At 32.8% G+C, this 16,110-nt stretch overlaps 1 protein-coding gene across 6 annotated transcripts in view; it reads right to left on the minus strand.

Moving 5' to 3' along the window:
- Positions 1–552: 552 nt before the first annotated feature.
- The window catches only part of LOC134706762 (hemicentin-1-like), a 107,052-nt gene continuing 91,494 nt past the window's right edge, over positions 553–16,110 (minus strand). For 2 of the 6 annotated variants that reach the window (XM_063566024.1, XM_063566021.1), the window contains 7 exons: positions 14,146–14,277; positions 13,308–13,436; positions 11,572–11,694; positions 11,185–11,280; positions 6,732–6,854; positions 2,691–2,817; positions 553–1,285 (listed from right to left, as the gene is read on the minus strand). In XM_063566024.1, the coding sequence (XP_063422094.1) occupies positions 910–1,285; positions 2,691–2,817; positions 6,732–6,854; positions 11,185–11,280; positions 11,572–11,694; positions 13,308–13,436; positions 14,146–14,277 (1,106 nt within the window). In that variant the 3' untranslated portion in view covers positions 553–909. Of the gene's footprint in view, positions 1,286–2,690; positions 2,818–6,731; positions 6,855–7,808; positions 7,912–11,184; positions 11,281–11,571; positions 11,695–13,307; positions 13,437–14,145; positions 14,278–16,110 lie in introns of those variants that run through there. The other 4 variants (XM_063566022.1, XR_010105656.1, XM_063566025.1 and 1 more) reach the window with 4 other exon arrangements.

Below are 16,110 nucleotides of genomic sequence, written 5' to 3' on the forward strand. Positions count from 1 at the left end.
GCTCGCGGGTCTAAATGATTTTTTTTATTTAATATAGGATTTCTCTTTATTTTTCTATAAATGAACTTTATCTTATACTTAATAGAAAAATGATATAAAAAAATGGGGTCACCGTTCATTTACGCTCACAATCTGCCTTCGAAAGAAGCATACATTTATGTTGATGTCCTTTTTTTCTGTTGAACTAATAGGAGAAAAAACGCTAATATCGAAATAAAAAAAGAACTAAATTACAGAAATCGCTCAAATTTTACAATTATTTAGTTTATGTACAGCTTATTTGAAAACAACATTAAAAAATATAGGTCACCGATAAGTTAAAAAAGATATTTCAATTTTAATGCCAAAAAATGGCATTTTTGAACCAAAGGGAGATAATTTGGAGCTTTTTACATGATATCTACATTTTAAAAGTCACCTGGGGTCAACACAAATTGATTTTTTGGAACGATTTTTGTACAAAATGATAAAGTTACAACTATTAAAGGCTATAAATAAAATTTGTATTGAAAAATTAATGTTTATTTTTTTTCTGAAAATCTTATACCCGCGAGCCTCCTTAATTCACCGAAACAGGTCTAATATTCCTATATTTTGTTTGTAATAAGAAACAAAGTATTTGAAAACAACATTAGTCAGTTTATATATAAATGCGTAATTTTATTACAATTGAGAATATCACATCTTTTATTATGAGAATCAAAAAAAGATGCAATTTTCCTCCCTAGTATAGTATAATTGCTGATACAAAACCAACTTTTTATCTAACAGTATTGATTGTCTGCTTTACTATGCTGTTAATTTCTGCGTGCATGATCATTATACATACATTTACATCACATACTTTCTAAGTTGTTTTGATTGTACACAAAAACTTTTTATAATCCTCATATTAACTATTACAAATACTTAATATGGATAAGCTGACACCGATATATGTATAATAAAAGTTGTCTGATATCTTAATGAGTTTCTATTGTCATCATGTGACCTGGCACTCACTTTGATCTTATAGGTTGTCCTTTCAACCAATGGTTGTAAAGTAAATACAATCCCACTCCCTCCATCTGGTCGTAAATGGAAATCTATTTTTGGATCGTTTTCAATGATTGTAAAGTTTGACAACAGTTTAACGTTTTGATGATCGTAAGCTGTAAGTCGTATAAGATCCTGATGTGCTAAAAACCCACTTGGTAGTGCCAATGTACGAAATTCTATAACATCAGCAAACTTGGCATATGGTGGACATGGTATGGTGGAATCAACACACTCTAACACGCAATGACTAAAAAATAAGATTGAATAAGTTTAGTGATCCTCATAATATTATTTATATAACCTTTCCAGACAATTTTGACAAATTCATGGGACAAGTATTTGCCTACTGTAATTCACATCCTGCTAATAAAATAAGACTGCTAGAAAACTTACCTTGAAAGCAGATATTGAACAGATATATTATGTTATGGAGGGATATTTGAAAAAAAATACCAGTCAAGGGAAAGTATGTCCCAAAATATATCTGTTTGATTACACCAAATAGATTTTGATTGAAACAGACGAAGAAAACATTGAGGACAAGTAGAGACTATCATAATACCTTGGGGGTTGTATTATGTACTTATACACATTAGCCTTGTCTTTATGTAATGTCATGGTACCTATGTGTAAACATCATTGTCATTACATCATTAAGTCATTCATTTATTTAAATCACTTTAAATACTCACCACATAACTCTTTGATATACAATCATAAGATTGGTGTCTTGCAGTAGGTGCTTTGTGTATATTGTTTTAATCTTATACTTATCCCTAGACTTATGCTAATTGCAACTGATTTTTACAGTTTGTTCATTATGTTGTGCTGTAATACCACTCTCCCATGTTAGGTGGAAGGTTGAGTACTCACAAACATATTAAACATGCAAAATCTTTACGAGTCTAATTCAAGTCAAGAGCCTGTAGTTCATTGTTTGTTGTTAAATTCATATTTGTTTTTTGTAAATTGTTTTGTTATAAATTAGGCAGCTGGTAGACTTTTTTGAATTGTTTCACATTTATCATGTTAGGGCCTTTTAAAGCCAACTATACAGTATAAAAATTCCTCATTGCTGAAGGCTGTGTGGTGGCTTATAACTTAAACCCACTTTATTACAATCTGTTTCTTACATGGTGAGAAAAAACTTCAAAAATAGAAGATTTACAATTTATAGTGCAATAATATTACGCCTATCTAGACAATTTGTCATATTTTTTTTACCCAGAACATCACTTTGAAATAAGTAAACTGTAAAAACATAGATGACTTCTCTTTTAATTATTTCACATCTTTAAAACAGAAATTTAAGTATCAAGAACATTTCAACAAATTAGGGAAATCTACAAATTGGTAATTAGACAAATGTTGGAGATTTCATATTACTGTTGATTCATTATAATTGGTTGGATATTAATTTTTGTGGAATAAGTGGGTACAGGGAAACCACAAATCCAAATGTTCAAGAAATTGCAAATTTGCTGTATAATTATATGCACTCTTTAGAAAACCATGAAATCAAATACAAAATACAAGTTTTCCTCAAGACACAAAAATTGGGATACACTAAAATAAATGAATCCACAGTATGAATCAAGTAATAACATTTGAAAGTAATTTTCTAACTTCTGTGATTATTGATACAAACTTACTTGGTTAAAGGATCTCGTCTGTAAGTTCTAGGACAAGGAGTATCTATGCATGAAAAATCTCCTCTCTGATTAAAACACATTCTCTCATCTCCACATTGTATGTTCTGTTCAATACATTCATTAATATCTATAATGAAAATATATAAAAGAATAGAGTTTGTCAGTAAAAAATAACTTAATTTCGTTTTTTAAAATTTTCTTGGAGAGTTGAAGACTGGAGAGCAATTTCTGATATATTAATATTTCCATATCTGATTCAATATGTTTGATGTAAAATTATTACCAAATTGTCCTCCACACCACTAATATTAACCTATGAAATGAATTTGATAAAAAAAAACTGGCAAAAATTGAACATGTCAGAGCACTTACAATGCAATGTTTTTTTATTAATTAATATCTTGAGGGGCAGAACTCTTCTAAAAGTAAGTCATCAGCACTGATTTCAAAGAGTTAAAACACATTGCTGATATAAACCTACAAATTGATCAAGTATGATAAAGTACAGTTTAGGTTTGAAGTAGGTTTTAGAAATAATGTAGTACTGTACACCTGAATACATTTTGTTTGTTTAAACAAGTGAATTCAAACAATTTTAATTAATATTTCTTTTTTTGTAGGAGAATGAGAAGAAAAAAATTACAATTCACCATTGGCATTGCATATCCTCACTAGAAGTCTTTCATCAATCAAAATAACTTTTTGGGGACAAATAAAAGTTTAAATGTGGTACATTTATGGTTTATTTAGAATTAAATGGTTCAAATCCTGTCTGATGTTGTGTATATATATATATATAGTTCATAGGGTGTTTGCTGATATATCATATGATGTATTCTATAGATTATATGAATGTATTCATGTTGTCTTTCTACATTTGGACATCAGTATTTCCTTCATCAAATCCAATGATAATTAAAAGCCATCCACAAATTGCTACACCCTCTATAAAAGTATTTTCACAGTATCACATATATAATACATTATATACATGAAAAGTTCACATTTTTTGTTATGTGAAACCCCAAAAATCACTCAGATCAAAAACTTTAGCAGTTGCACAATTTCATGTCCTGTACAAGAATATGAGAAATTCTAGCTAATTTCTAGCATGCCATTTCGATAGAAAGGTTAAGGGCATACGATACAGTTTTGATTCTGTATTTACAAGTTCATGAAAATTTGCATATAGGCTTTTTTTTACCCGATTAAATCAAATATGTAATAAAAAATATACCTTCATGTACTACTTTTTGAGTAAAATGAGGTCAAAATTTTGTAGATTTGCTCAAAAGTACGCAATTTTTTATTCAGAAATAACTCATATTTATCAATTGTTCATGAATTGAGAAAAAAGCGTAATCTTTTACTGCATGTTTATCAAAAAATTTTAAAATCCTCTATTTACAGTTTTATAAACAGTTTTATAAAATTTGGGTCACATAATCTCCCTGCAAAATGAAACAAATTGCCGTTTTGAAAAATAGGGGTCCATGAACTCGTTTTCAAATTAAATCAGTTTGAATGATAAAAATCAGTCAAAAAATGCATCTTTTTCCCAATATGTCACAGTTTGACGTCACGAATAATAACATTTTATGTTAGCAACGTCATTACCTCCCCTGTAACTGTATCGTATGCCCTTAACATAGGCTATGAAGCTAATTACAGAAGTGATTCCAATAACTAATAACTTCTATTGCACCAATTTTTAACTTTTGTGTACTCAATTGACTAGAAGATAAGAAGATAAATCTATGCCCTTACACTTCTTATAATCAAACTGTAACCCTTCAAGGAGCCTATCATTAAATTCTATTTTCATCATGTCATAAGATGCACTATAACTACTAGTCTACCTACTTCCATTCATATTTTTATTACAGTTCCAGTTCTTACTTGTAGAATATGAGTAATGGGACATTAAAATGTCTTGCCTGCAGCTATTTATGAATTATTTAAAAAGATAACGAATTTAGGAAGTACTTCATATAATTTTTTGGAGTTAAGACCTATTTCAAAGTATATAAAGGAATAGATTTATAATGTCACTTGTGTTGCACATATTTTGTCTTTCCAAGGGCAATAACTTTAAAAAAAAACAAAAAAAAACAACCTTTTTTTGTTATTTACATTATATTTGTAAGGAGCATAATTACTTTAATAAAAGAGCAGAGTTCCAATGTCCCCCTTGTTGCATATATTTTATTTGTCAAAGGCAAAAGGGATTGTTTTGTTTTTTTGTTTGTTTGTTATAAATATCTTAGAGAAATGAAGGCTTACAAGAAAATATAATGCAATGTCTGATATGATTAATATTTCTAAGGGGCATAACTCATTAAAAATATATGATGAGCACTTATTTTCAAAAGTGTGAAAGACATTGCTGATGTAAACCTATGGCAAGAATTGCATACATGATACCGTCAACATTCATGAAATTTTCAATATAATCAATGTTTCTAAGATGTTTCTCTCTTTTACAAACCATAGATCAGCACTGAATTTCAAACTTGTCCAAGACATTGGAAATACAAGAGTGCACACACTGAAATGTCTCACTTTCTTTACTAATCATTAATATTATGATGATAGTCCTAAATATAAAGCTGTATTACAACTGTCACATAAACATAAACATAAACCAAGAAAACTAAATATTGACCTTTGAACCATGAAAATGAGGTCAAGGTCAGATGAACCATGCCAGGCAGACATGCACAGCTAACAATTCTTCCAAACATCCAATATAGTTGACCTATTGCTTATAGTTTAAGAAAAACAAACTAAAACACAAAAACTTAACACAGAGCAATGAACCGTGAAAATGAGGTCAAGGTCAAATAAAACCTGCGCGACTGACATATAGAGATCATAAAATATTTCCATACACCAAATAAAGTTGACATATTGCATATAGTATTAGAAAAAAAGACCAAAACTCAAAAACTTAACTTTGACCATTGAACCATGAAAATGAGGTCAAGGTCAGATGACACCTGACAGCTAAACATGTACACCTTACAATCATTCCATACACCAAATATAGTAGACCTATTGCATACAGTATAAGAAAAACAGACCAAAACACAAAAACTTAACTATAACCACTGAACCATGAAAATGAGGTCAAGGTCAGAAGATACCTGCCAGTTGGATATGTACACCTTACAATGCTTCCATACACCAAATATACTAGACCTACTGCTTATAGTATCCACCAAAACTTAACCTTGTTCACTGATCCATGAAATGAGGTTGAGGTCAAGTGAAAACTGTCTGACGGGTATGAGGACCTTGCAAGGTACGCACATATCAAATATAGTTATTCTATTACTTATAAGAGAGAATTTAACATTACAAAAAATCTTAACTTTTTTTTCAAGTAGTCACTGAACCATGACAATGAGGTCAAGGACATTGGACATGTGAATGACAGAAACTTCATAACATGAGGCATCCACATACAAAGTATGAAGCATCCAGGTCTTCCACCTTCTAAAATATAAAGCTTTTAAGAAGTGAGCTTACACAGCCACCGCCGCCGTAGCCGCAGGATCACTATCCCTCTGTCGAGCTTTCTGCGAAAAAAGTCGCAGGCTGGACAATAAAACTATCTGGCAGAAATATAAAACAATCTGGCAGGAATTTTACATGTGAAAGCACCAACAAGACTAGCGGCCAGACATATGCCCTGTGCCCTGTACATCCATAGCAGCCCATTGCAAGGAGGACAATTAACCTGACCTATGCTGAGTTAATGATGCAAAAAAGATGTGTTGAAAGAAATGGGTCTGTCATTGTCAAACTTACCTGTACATTTTTGTTCACTCCTTGCTTCTTTATATCCTAGTGAACATTTACAATGAAAGCTTCCTACTGAACCTACCTGTACATTTTCTGCCATCCCTTGCTACTTTATATCCTAGTGAACATTTACAATGAAAGCTTCCTACTGAACCTACCTGTACATTTTCTGCCATCCCTTGCTACTTTATATCCTAGTGGACATTTACAATGAAAGCTTCCTACTGGACCTACCTGTACACTTTCGTCCATCCCTTGCTACTTTATATCCTAGTGGACATTTACAATGAAAGCTTCCTACAGTATTTGTACAGTTATGTTGACAAACGCCTACATCTTCCAAACATTCATTTATATCTATAAAAAAAAAGAGAGAAGATTTTGTTAATTTTATATGTTCATAGACCTGAATGCAAAGGTAAAATAATATTTTTGGAATATATAATAGAATTATGTTCCTTCCATTTACAGATTTGATTTGTGATAACAGTGTAAAACATACTGAGGATTCATTTATTTTTGTCGGAACCAATTTTTCGTGGATTAAGGGAAATGTGCATATTCTTGAATATTCAATTTTTGTGGTTTTTCTGAATTCTGTATACAAGCCTTTAGAAAATTCATCATTTGTGGAACATTTAATTAAGTGGTTTAACTGTACCCACGAAATCCATAAAAATAGGTATCCAACAAATAATAATGAATCCACAGTAATTGACTAATATGGGATTAAAAAATTTATACAAAATAAAACATGTAATTCTCCCATCATATAAGAGACATTCCTTCTATAATCAGTTGACTATCAGTTTGGGTATCAAGAAACTTTGGATCGATCTTGACATTCTGATCCTTTTTTTTTATCAACTGTAACAATTGTTAGGCTATTACTTGCATTGAACCCCTACGTTCTATTTATAGCTTTGATGACCACTTGGATAGATGATTATATTATCAGATACTTGTTTAAAACTATATACACTAAAAATCCTTGTGGCTAAGTTTTGTCTCAATTTGCCAACTTTTTTCACATGTTTCAGAGGAAATGAATTTGTAATAATAAACCTAAAGATCTAAAGTGACGAAAAAAGGTAATATAAAAAAGGGTTTATAGTATACAGATGGCTTTTTTTGGATATCAAATGTTTTTTCAGTCTCACATCACCATTTGTATATTAGTTTCTACTATCTCAAATCTCTTATATTGTAATTTTTCTTCTGAAAAATACAAGAGGCACCTCCGATGTTCCAAACAAATTGTCATTTAGGTAAGTTCTTGTAAATGTTTGTATCTAAAAGAAGCATTCTCACCTTAAATGATATTACTCAAATTAATAATCATGCAATTACTGGCATGCAAACATGCTAATTGTCTGGTCTCTTAAAATTGAAAAGAGTATCTTTCATTCCTCACCTAAATATAAATATAATAATTATTCACATATTATACAACATGTCAAATGTTCAGTAATTCATGCTTTTCGAATTCAGCATTCATTCTGTGTGAGTTTCGATAATATTTTACAGTTTTGCTCTATTAAGTACAAATAAGGATTAACAGTATTTATCTTTAAAACATTTAAAACATATTTAAACTGCCTGGTAAAGATATTATTTAACTAGAGGCTCTCAAGAGCCTGTATCGCTCACCTGATTCTACTTGGGTTTTTGAAATCATATAAAACAAGAATGTGTCCTCAGTACACGAATGCCCCACTCGCACTATCATTTTCTATGTTCAGTGGACCGTGAAATTGGGGTAAAATCTCTAATTTGGCATTAAAATTAGAAAGATCATATCATAGGGAACATGTGTACCAAGTTTGAAGTCGATTGGACTTCAACTTCATCAAAAACTACCTCGACCAAAAACTTTAACCTGAAGCGGGACAGACGGACGAACGGACGAACGAACGGACGCACAGACCAGAAAACATAATGCCCCTCTACTATCGTAGGTGGGGCATAAAAATATAAAATTTGGCTAAAAGTGACAACACAACCTCATTTATAAGGAAAGGAACATGTTTAATTTCATTCAAAAGTCCCCCACTGGCGGCCATCTTGGATGACGGATCGGCTACAAAGTAACAACACTTGGTCAGCACCTCATAAGGAACATTCATGCCATGTTTGGTTTTATTCCATTCAGTGGTTCTCTAAAAGAAGTTATTTGTATGCATTTCCCATAGGGTCCTATGTTAAACTAAGTCCCCTGCTGGCGGCCATCTTGGATGATGGATCAGCAACAAAGTAACAACACTTGGTCAGCACCTCATAAGGAACATTCATGCAATGTTTGGTTTTATTCCATTCAGTGGTTCTCTAAAAGAAGTCATTTGTATGCATTTCCCATAGGGTCCTATGTTAAACTAAGTCCCCCGCTGGCGGCAATCTTGGATAATGGATCGGCTACAAAGTAACAACACTTGGTCAGCACCACATTAGGAACATTCATGCCATGTTTGATTTCATTCCATTCAGTGGTTCTCTAAAAGAAGTCATTTGTATGCATTTCCCATAGGGTCCTATGTTAAACTAAGTCCCACGCTGGCGGCCATCTTGGATGATGGATCAGCAACAAAGTAACAACACTTGGTCAGCACCTCATAAGGAACATTCATGCCATGTTTGGTTTCATTCCATTCAGTGGTTCACTAGAAGAAGTGATTTGTATGCATTTCCAATAGGGTCCTATGTTAAACTAAGTCCCCCGCTGGCGGCCATCTTGGATAATGGATCAGCTACAAAGTAACAACACTTGGTCAGCACTCCATAAGGAACATTCATGCTATGTTTGGTTTAATTCCATTTAGTGGTTCTCTAGAAGAAGTCATTTGTATGCATTTCCCATAGGGTCCTATGTTAAACTAAGTCCGCCACTGGCGGCCATCTTGGATGATGGATCGGCTACAAAGTAACAACACTTGGTCAGCACCCCATAAGGAACATTCATGCTATGTTTGGTTTTATTCCATTCAGTGGTTCTCTAAAAGAAGTCATTTGTATGCATTTCCCATAGGGTCCTATGTTAAACTAAGTCCCCTGCTGGGGGCCATCTTTGATGATGGATCCGCTACAAAGTAACAACACTTGGTCAGCACCACATAAGGAACATTCATGCCATGTTTGGTTTCTTTCCATTCAGTGGTTCACTAGAAGAAGTCATTTGTATGCATTTCCAATAGGGTCCTATGTTAAACTAAGTCCCCTGCTGGCGGCCATCTTGGATGATGGATCAGCAACAAAGTAACAACACTTGGTCAGCACCTCATAAGGAACATTCATGCCATGTTTGGTTTCATTCCATTCAGTGGTTCTCTAAAAGAAGTCATTTGTATGCATTTCCCATAGGGTCCTATGTTAAACTAAGTCCCCTGCTGGGGGCCATCTTTGATGATGGATCGGCTACAAAGTAACAACACTTGGTCAGCACCACATAAGGAACATTCATGCCATGTTTGGTTTCATTCCATTCAGTGGTTCACTAGAAGAAGTCATTTGTATGCATTTCCAATAGGGTCCTATGTTAAACTAAGTCCCCCGCTGGCGGCCATCTTGGATAATGGATCGGCTACAAAGTAACAACAATTGGTCAGCACTCCATAAGGAACATTCATGCAATGTTTGGTTTCATTCCATTTAGTGGTTCTCTAAAAGAAGTCATTTGTATGCATTTCCCATAGGGTCCTATGTTAAACTAAGTCCCCCGCTGGCGGCCATCTTGGATGATGGATCGGCTACAAAGTAACAACACTTGGTCAGCACCCCATAAGGATAATTCATGCTATGTTTGGTTTTATTCCATTCAGTGGTTCTCTAAAAGAAGTCATTTGTATGCATTTCCCATAGGGTCCTATGTTAAACTAAGTCCACAGGTGGCGGCCATCTTGGATGATGGATCGGCAACAAAGTAACAACACTTGGTCAGCACCTCATAAGGAACATTCATGCCATGTTTGGTTTCATTCCATTCAGTGGTTCTCTAAAAGAAGTCATTTGTATGCTTTTCCCATAGCGTTCTATGTTAAACTAAGTCCCCAGCTGGCGGCCATCTTGGATGATGGATCGGCTACAAAGTAACAACACTTGGTCAGCACCTCATAAGGAACATTCATGCCATGTTTGGTTCCATTCCATTCAGTGGTTCTCTAGAAGAAGTTCAAAATGTAAATTGTTAACGACGACGACGACGGACGACGACGACGACGGACGACGGACGCCAAGTGTTGAGAAAAGCTCACTTGGCCCTTCGGGCCAGGTGAGCTAAAAATGATATTTCCTGAAATTCATGTTCATTAAGAAATAAAAAAAAAAATCTTTTACTTTTATGTTAAGTTTAGGAATGATTCATACTTTTGAAAATGAAAAAAAATTAAAACATTTTTTTGGGTGTAAAATGATATAACTGATGTGCAGTAACTTTGACATATGATATTACATTTGTAATATTTTCTTAATAGATCTATCCAATATGTCTTAGTATTCAATGGAAATAATTTCTATTTGACATCCTAGCTACATATGTGTAATAATAAAATAATATGCAAAAATGTGCTTATATCATCATGACACAAAAATAACAGCACACTGTGGAAGCAATTTTTACACAAAGCAAAAAATCACTTAAGTATTTCAGATTTTTTTTTAAAGAATGATGCGTAAAAAACATTGGTTGGTACATTACCAATACATTTATTCCATGTTGGGACATGTCTCATTCCTACAGGACAGGCTTGTCTCTTAAATCTAGACGGTTGGCTGGGTTCTAGGAACTCCAAGCCTAAAAATACACAAAATTTAGGTCTAACTGACAACTTGATCTATTTTCTGTATGTGAAGCATTGTAGACAAACTGGATTCCAAATTTTGAACAAGGTTGTTTAAATAAAAAAAAAAAATTCAATGTTAATAAAAAAAAACTTTCAGAAGTTATAGATAAACATATGTTATTACATATTCTTGAATTCGATAAACAGTACTTAGTTTAATTAAAATTTCATAAAAATAAAAATTTAAAATTTCAGACCTTAAGCTCTGTCCTATAAGTAATGGAATAATGTATTATATGTACCAGCACATGACTTTCGGTCAGCCAACTGTTTCTGACCAGGAGGACATATACACTCAAAGTCTCCATTTGTGTTCCAACAACGATATGAACAAATTCCTGGAAATTCTCTACATTCATCTATATCTTTAATTAAACAAATATATAAATGCTGAATATGCATTTTATCATGTCTGATTTAGCACAGTTATTTTATATCACCTGATATGAACACTCAAATTCAAAGAGTTAATGAATAAAGCAATGAAAGTATTTTTATATATGTTTGGTATTATTTCATTTAATACTATGGAAAAAAATGAACAAATATTTCATCGAATTTTTGTGTTCAGGAGTGAAACACAATTTTAAGACATCATAAATATTCAGGTAATCACAAAAATCATGATACTTTCAAATTACAGTCAAACCTGATTAAACAGGACCCATTCCGGCCAAAAATGAAAGTCACATATTTTTTCGATTCAAAGTCTTTGTTAAAATACCCTTTGTAAACCGGACCCTGTGTATTCCGAATTTCAGTCTAATTATGAAGTCCCAATACTCTTAATTACATTAATTATTACCTGTCAAAACAGGTTGGTCTAATTAATTTCAATGATGGATATGCAATCAAAATATATTTGATAATCAATTAGTCAGGTGTTAAACTGTGAACCTACAATCATACAGTAGCTGTATTATTTATTAAAACATTATAAACGTGTTAATTAAAAGAAAAAAACAGCCGAATATATCTCGAATTGAATTTATGTTTTAACTTGGATAAACAAATTTAAATTGTGGAATAAGAAATTCACATCGTGATTTCGAAATCCTGGGTTCCCTGTTGTGAACCCCTAAACAAATTACCTTGATAATGAAAAACACCCATATGACAACAATCAATGGATATTGTTCACTGTACAACAATGTTTTGAAAGTAATGAAATTCTGTTTGATAATATTCTGGCTTTTAATTGGCTATTCCAACAATCAGAGAGAACTTTTACATGCAAAATGTCATACGTCACAAGTCATTAACTTCCAGTCAAAAGGAAAACCTGAATAAACCTGCTCACTGTCCAAACTGGCCCTTTATCATAGTCCTGTAGGCGGCAGGTTTAAACAGGTTTTACTGTAAAAACGTTCATTAGTAAATATATATATATGTAATTGTAACTGTCTTATGATAACCATTGCATGCTTTTTGCAAAACTTGCATACATGTAATTAAGAGAGCACAAGTTGCTTAACTGAATATAACACAGTTTATAAGAGAAAGCACTTACAATACTTAAAGTTAACCAATTAACTGACCAATTATGAGAGCTTTCTTGTAAATTTTCTCAAAGGAGTTATGCTATAATAATAGTCAAAGTCCTGTAACACCTGTAAAAATGGTCAATTCAATATGATGGTATAATTTGATCAACTAAACATGATGGCAAATAATCCTACAAAATTTGATAGGTTTTTGTAAAATTGTCTCAAAGTTGTGTTGTAACATTACTCTAACAAATAGTCAAAGTCCTACAACTCTTGAAAATAATGGTCAAATGAAAAAAATCACTGTGATATGGTCAACAACATGTTATATTACTATGTTTAATGGTTCCTAATTTAACTATAAAGACCCTACCTAAACAAGGTTGACCTGGTCTTGTTGACCTGTATCCATGGGAGCTATAAAGAGCCTACCTAAACAAGGTTGACCTGGTCCCGTAGACCTGTATCCATGGATGCTAAAAACAGCCTACCTAAACAAGGTTGACCTGGTCCTGTAGACCTGTATCCATGCTGACACTGACAGTAGTAGCTCCCTTCAGTATTGATACATCTTTGGTTAGAGTAACATCTGTGTTGGTTTGTCAAACATTCATTTATATCTAAAATAAATTGACAACAATATCAATGGATCATGTGGCACATGTATGAGATAAGTTATAAATGTTGAAAATATAATTACTCCAATAATGTAAAATTAAAACTAGAGACCTTAAATAGAGCTTTCAGTATAAAAATAAGTAGATGTGATATGATTGGAAATAAGACAACATCCTTCTAAGACCAATGTTGTTGACATTATCAATTACAGGCTTTCAATACAGTTTTCAATACAGAGCAAAAGTCAACATCGCTTAGTAATGTATAAAAGGCACAAGTAACCAATGTAAAAAAAACACCAAAAAATAGAAAACCAAAAGCCTGAGTAATATACAAAGCAATACTTATATCTATTCCATTGATACCAGGCCCATCTCTTTGTGAGTAAACATATCAGGCAGATAAATTTAACATCATTTTCTTTTATTTTTATTTCAATTAACAAGTACAGTCCAGGCCCGAAGCCAGGAATTTCCAAGAGGGGGTTCGTTTGACTTTCAAACTCGACTTTAACAGTCACAACTCGAACAGAACATTGACTTTAACAGTGCTTATTTGTTTTCAAGGGGGGGGGGGGGGGGGGGGGGGGTTCAGGTATGCAGTCATCTCTGAAAAAAACCAATAAAAAATGTTCACCTTGATAAAACTTTCAATGACACCAATCCAATCCAAGAACACAGTGACTTTACTTTTTGAACTAATTTAAAATACCTATACAAGATCCATCTGCCTGCTGTTGAAGGCCAAGTGAACACCTGGTCTTGCATTGATAGCTTCCTCTGGTGTTGATACAATCCTGATCTATTCCACATTTATGTCGTTCCTCTCTGCATTCATCTACATCTTTTGTATAATATGGGATTTTTGTATTTCATGTTATAGATCTTTTTATATAACACTAGTTAAATAACCCAGCTTACCATAACTCAGCATAGTATATGAATATTTTATAATTAACATTGATAATATAAGTGTCCAGATATCAACAATAATAGCCTTTTTCATCTTTTGTCTATGATTTTTTCACAGTTTTTATATGGTCTCATATACTCTGTTATTAGTCATAATAAGTGAGAAACTTACATGAGAAAAAAGTATTATTTTTTCCCAGTGGTAAATGAACTAGAGGCTCTAAAGAGCCTGTGTCGCTCACCTTGGTCTATGTGAATATTAAACAAAAGAAGCAGATGGAAAATGTTAATAAAAATTTACAAATTTTATGAAAATTGTTAAAAATTGACTATAAAGACAATAACTCCTTAGGGGGTCAATTGGCCATTTCAGTCATGTTAACTTATTTGTAAATCTTACTTTGCTGAGCATTATTGCTGTTTACAGTTTATCTTTAACTATAATAATATTCAAGATAATAACCAAAAACAGCAAAATTTCCTTAAGATTACTGATTCAGGGGCAGCAACCCAACAACGGGCTGTCATATTCATCTAAAAATTGTACAGCAGATAGTTATTGATCAGATAAACAATTACACCCATTGTCAGATTTGCTCTAAATGCTTTGGTTTTTGAGTTATAAGCCAAAAACTGCATTTTACCTCTATGTTCTATTTTTTGCTGTGGCAGCCATTTTGATTTGATAGCCGGGTCACCGGACACATTTTTCAAACTAAATACCCCAAAGATGATTGTTGCCAAGTTTGGATTAATTTGGCCTAGTAGTTTCAGAGGAGAAGATTTTTGTAAAAGATAACTAAGATTTACGAAAAATGGTTAAAAATTTACTCTAAAGGGCAATAACTCCTAAAGGGGTCAACTGACCATTTCGGTCATGTTAACTTATTTGTAAATCTTACTTTGCTGAGCATTATTGCTGTTTACAGTTTATCTTTAACTATAATAATATTCAAGATAATAACCAAAAACAGCAAAATTTCCTTAAGATTACTGATTCAGGGGCAGCAACCCAACAACGGGCTGTCATATTCATCTAAAAATTGTACAGCAGATAGTTATTGATCAGATAAACAATTACACCCATTGTCAGATTTGCTCTAAATGCTTTGGTTTTTGAGTTATAAGCCAAAAACTGCATTTTACCTCTATGTTCTATTTTTTGCTGTGGCGGCCATTTTGATTTGATAGCCGGGTCACCGGACACATTTTTCAAACTAAATACCCCAAAGATGATTGTTGCCAAGTTTGGATTAATTTGGCCTAGTAGTTTCAGAGGAGAAGATTTTTGTAAAAGATAACTAAGATTTACGAAAAATGGTTAAAAATTTACTCTAAAGGGCAATAACTCCTAAAGGGGTCAACTGACCATTTCGGTCATGTTGACTTATTTGTAAAGCCTACTTTGCTGAACATTATTGCTGTTTACAGTTTATCTCTATCTATAATAATATTCAAGATAACCAAAAACAGCAAAATTTCCTTAAAATTACAAATTCAGGGGCAGCAACCCAAAAATGGGTTGTTTGATTTGTCTGAAAATTTCAGGGCAGATAGATCTTGACCTGATAAACAATTCTACCCCCATGTCAGATTAGCTCTAAATGCTTTGGTTTTTGAGTTATAAGCCAAAAACTGCATTTTACCCCCATGTTCTGTTTTTATCCACAGCAGCCATCTTGGTTGGTTGACCGGGTCACCCCACATATTTTTTAAACTAGATACCATAAAGATGATTGTTGCCAAGTTTGGATTAATTTGGCCA

This window comes from Mytilus trossulus, chromosome 2 (genome assembly GCF_036588685.1).
Source record: "Mytilus trossulus isolate FHL-02 chromosome 2, PNRI_Mtr1.1.1.hap1, whole genome shotgun sequence".
Taxonomy (NCBI): Eukaryota; Metazoa; Mollusca; class Bivalvia; order Mytilida; family Mytilidae; genus Mytilus; species Mytilus trossulus.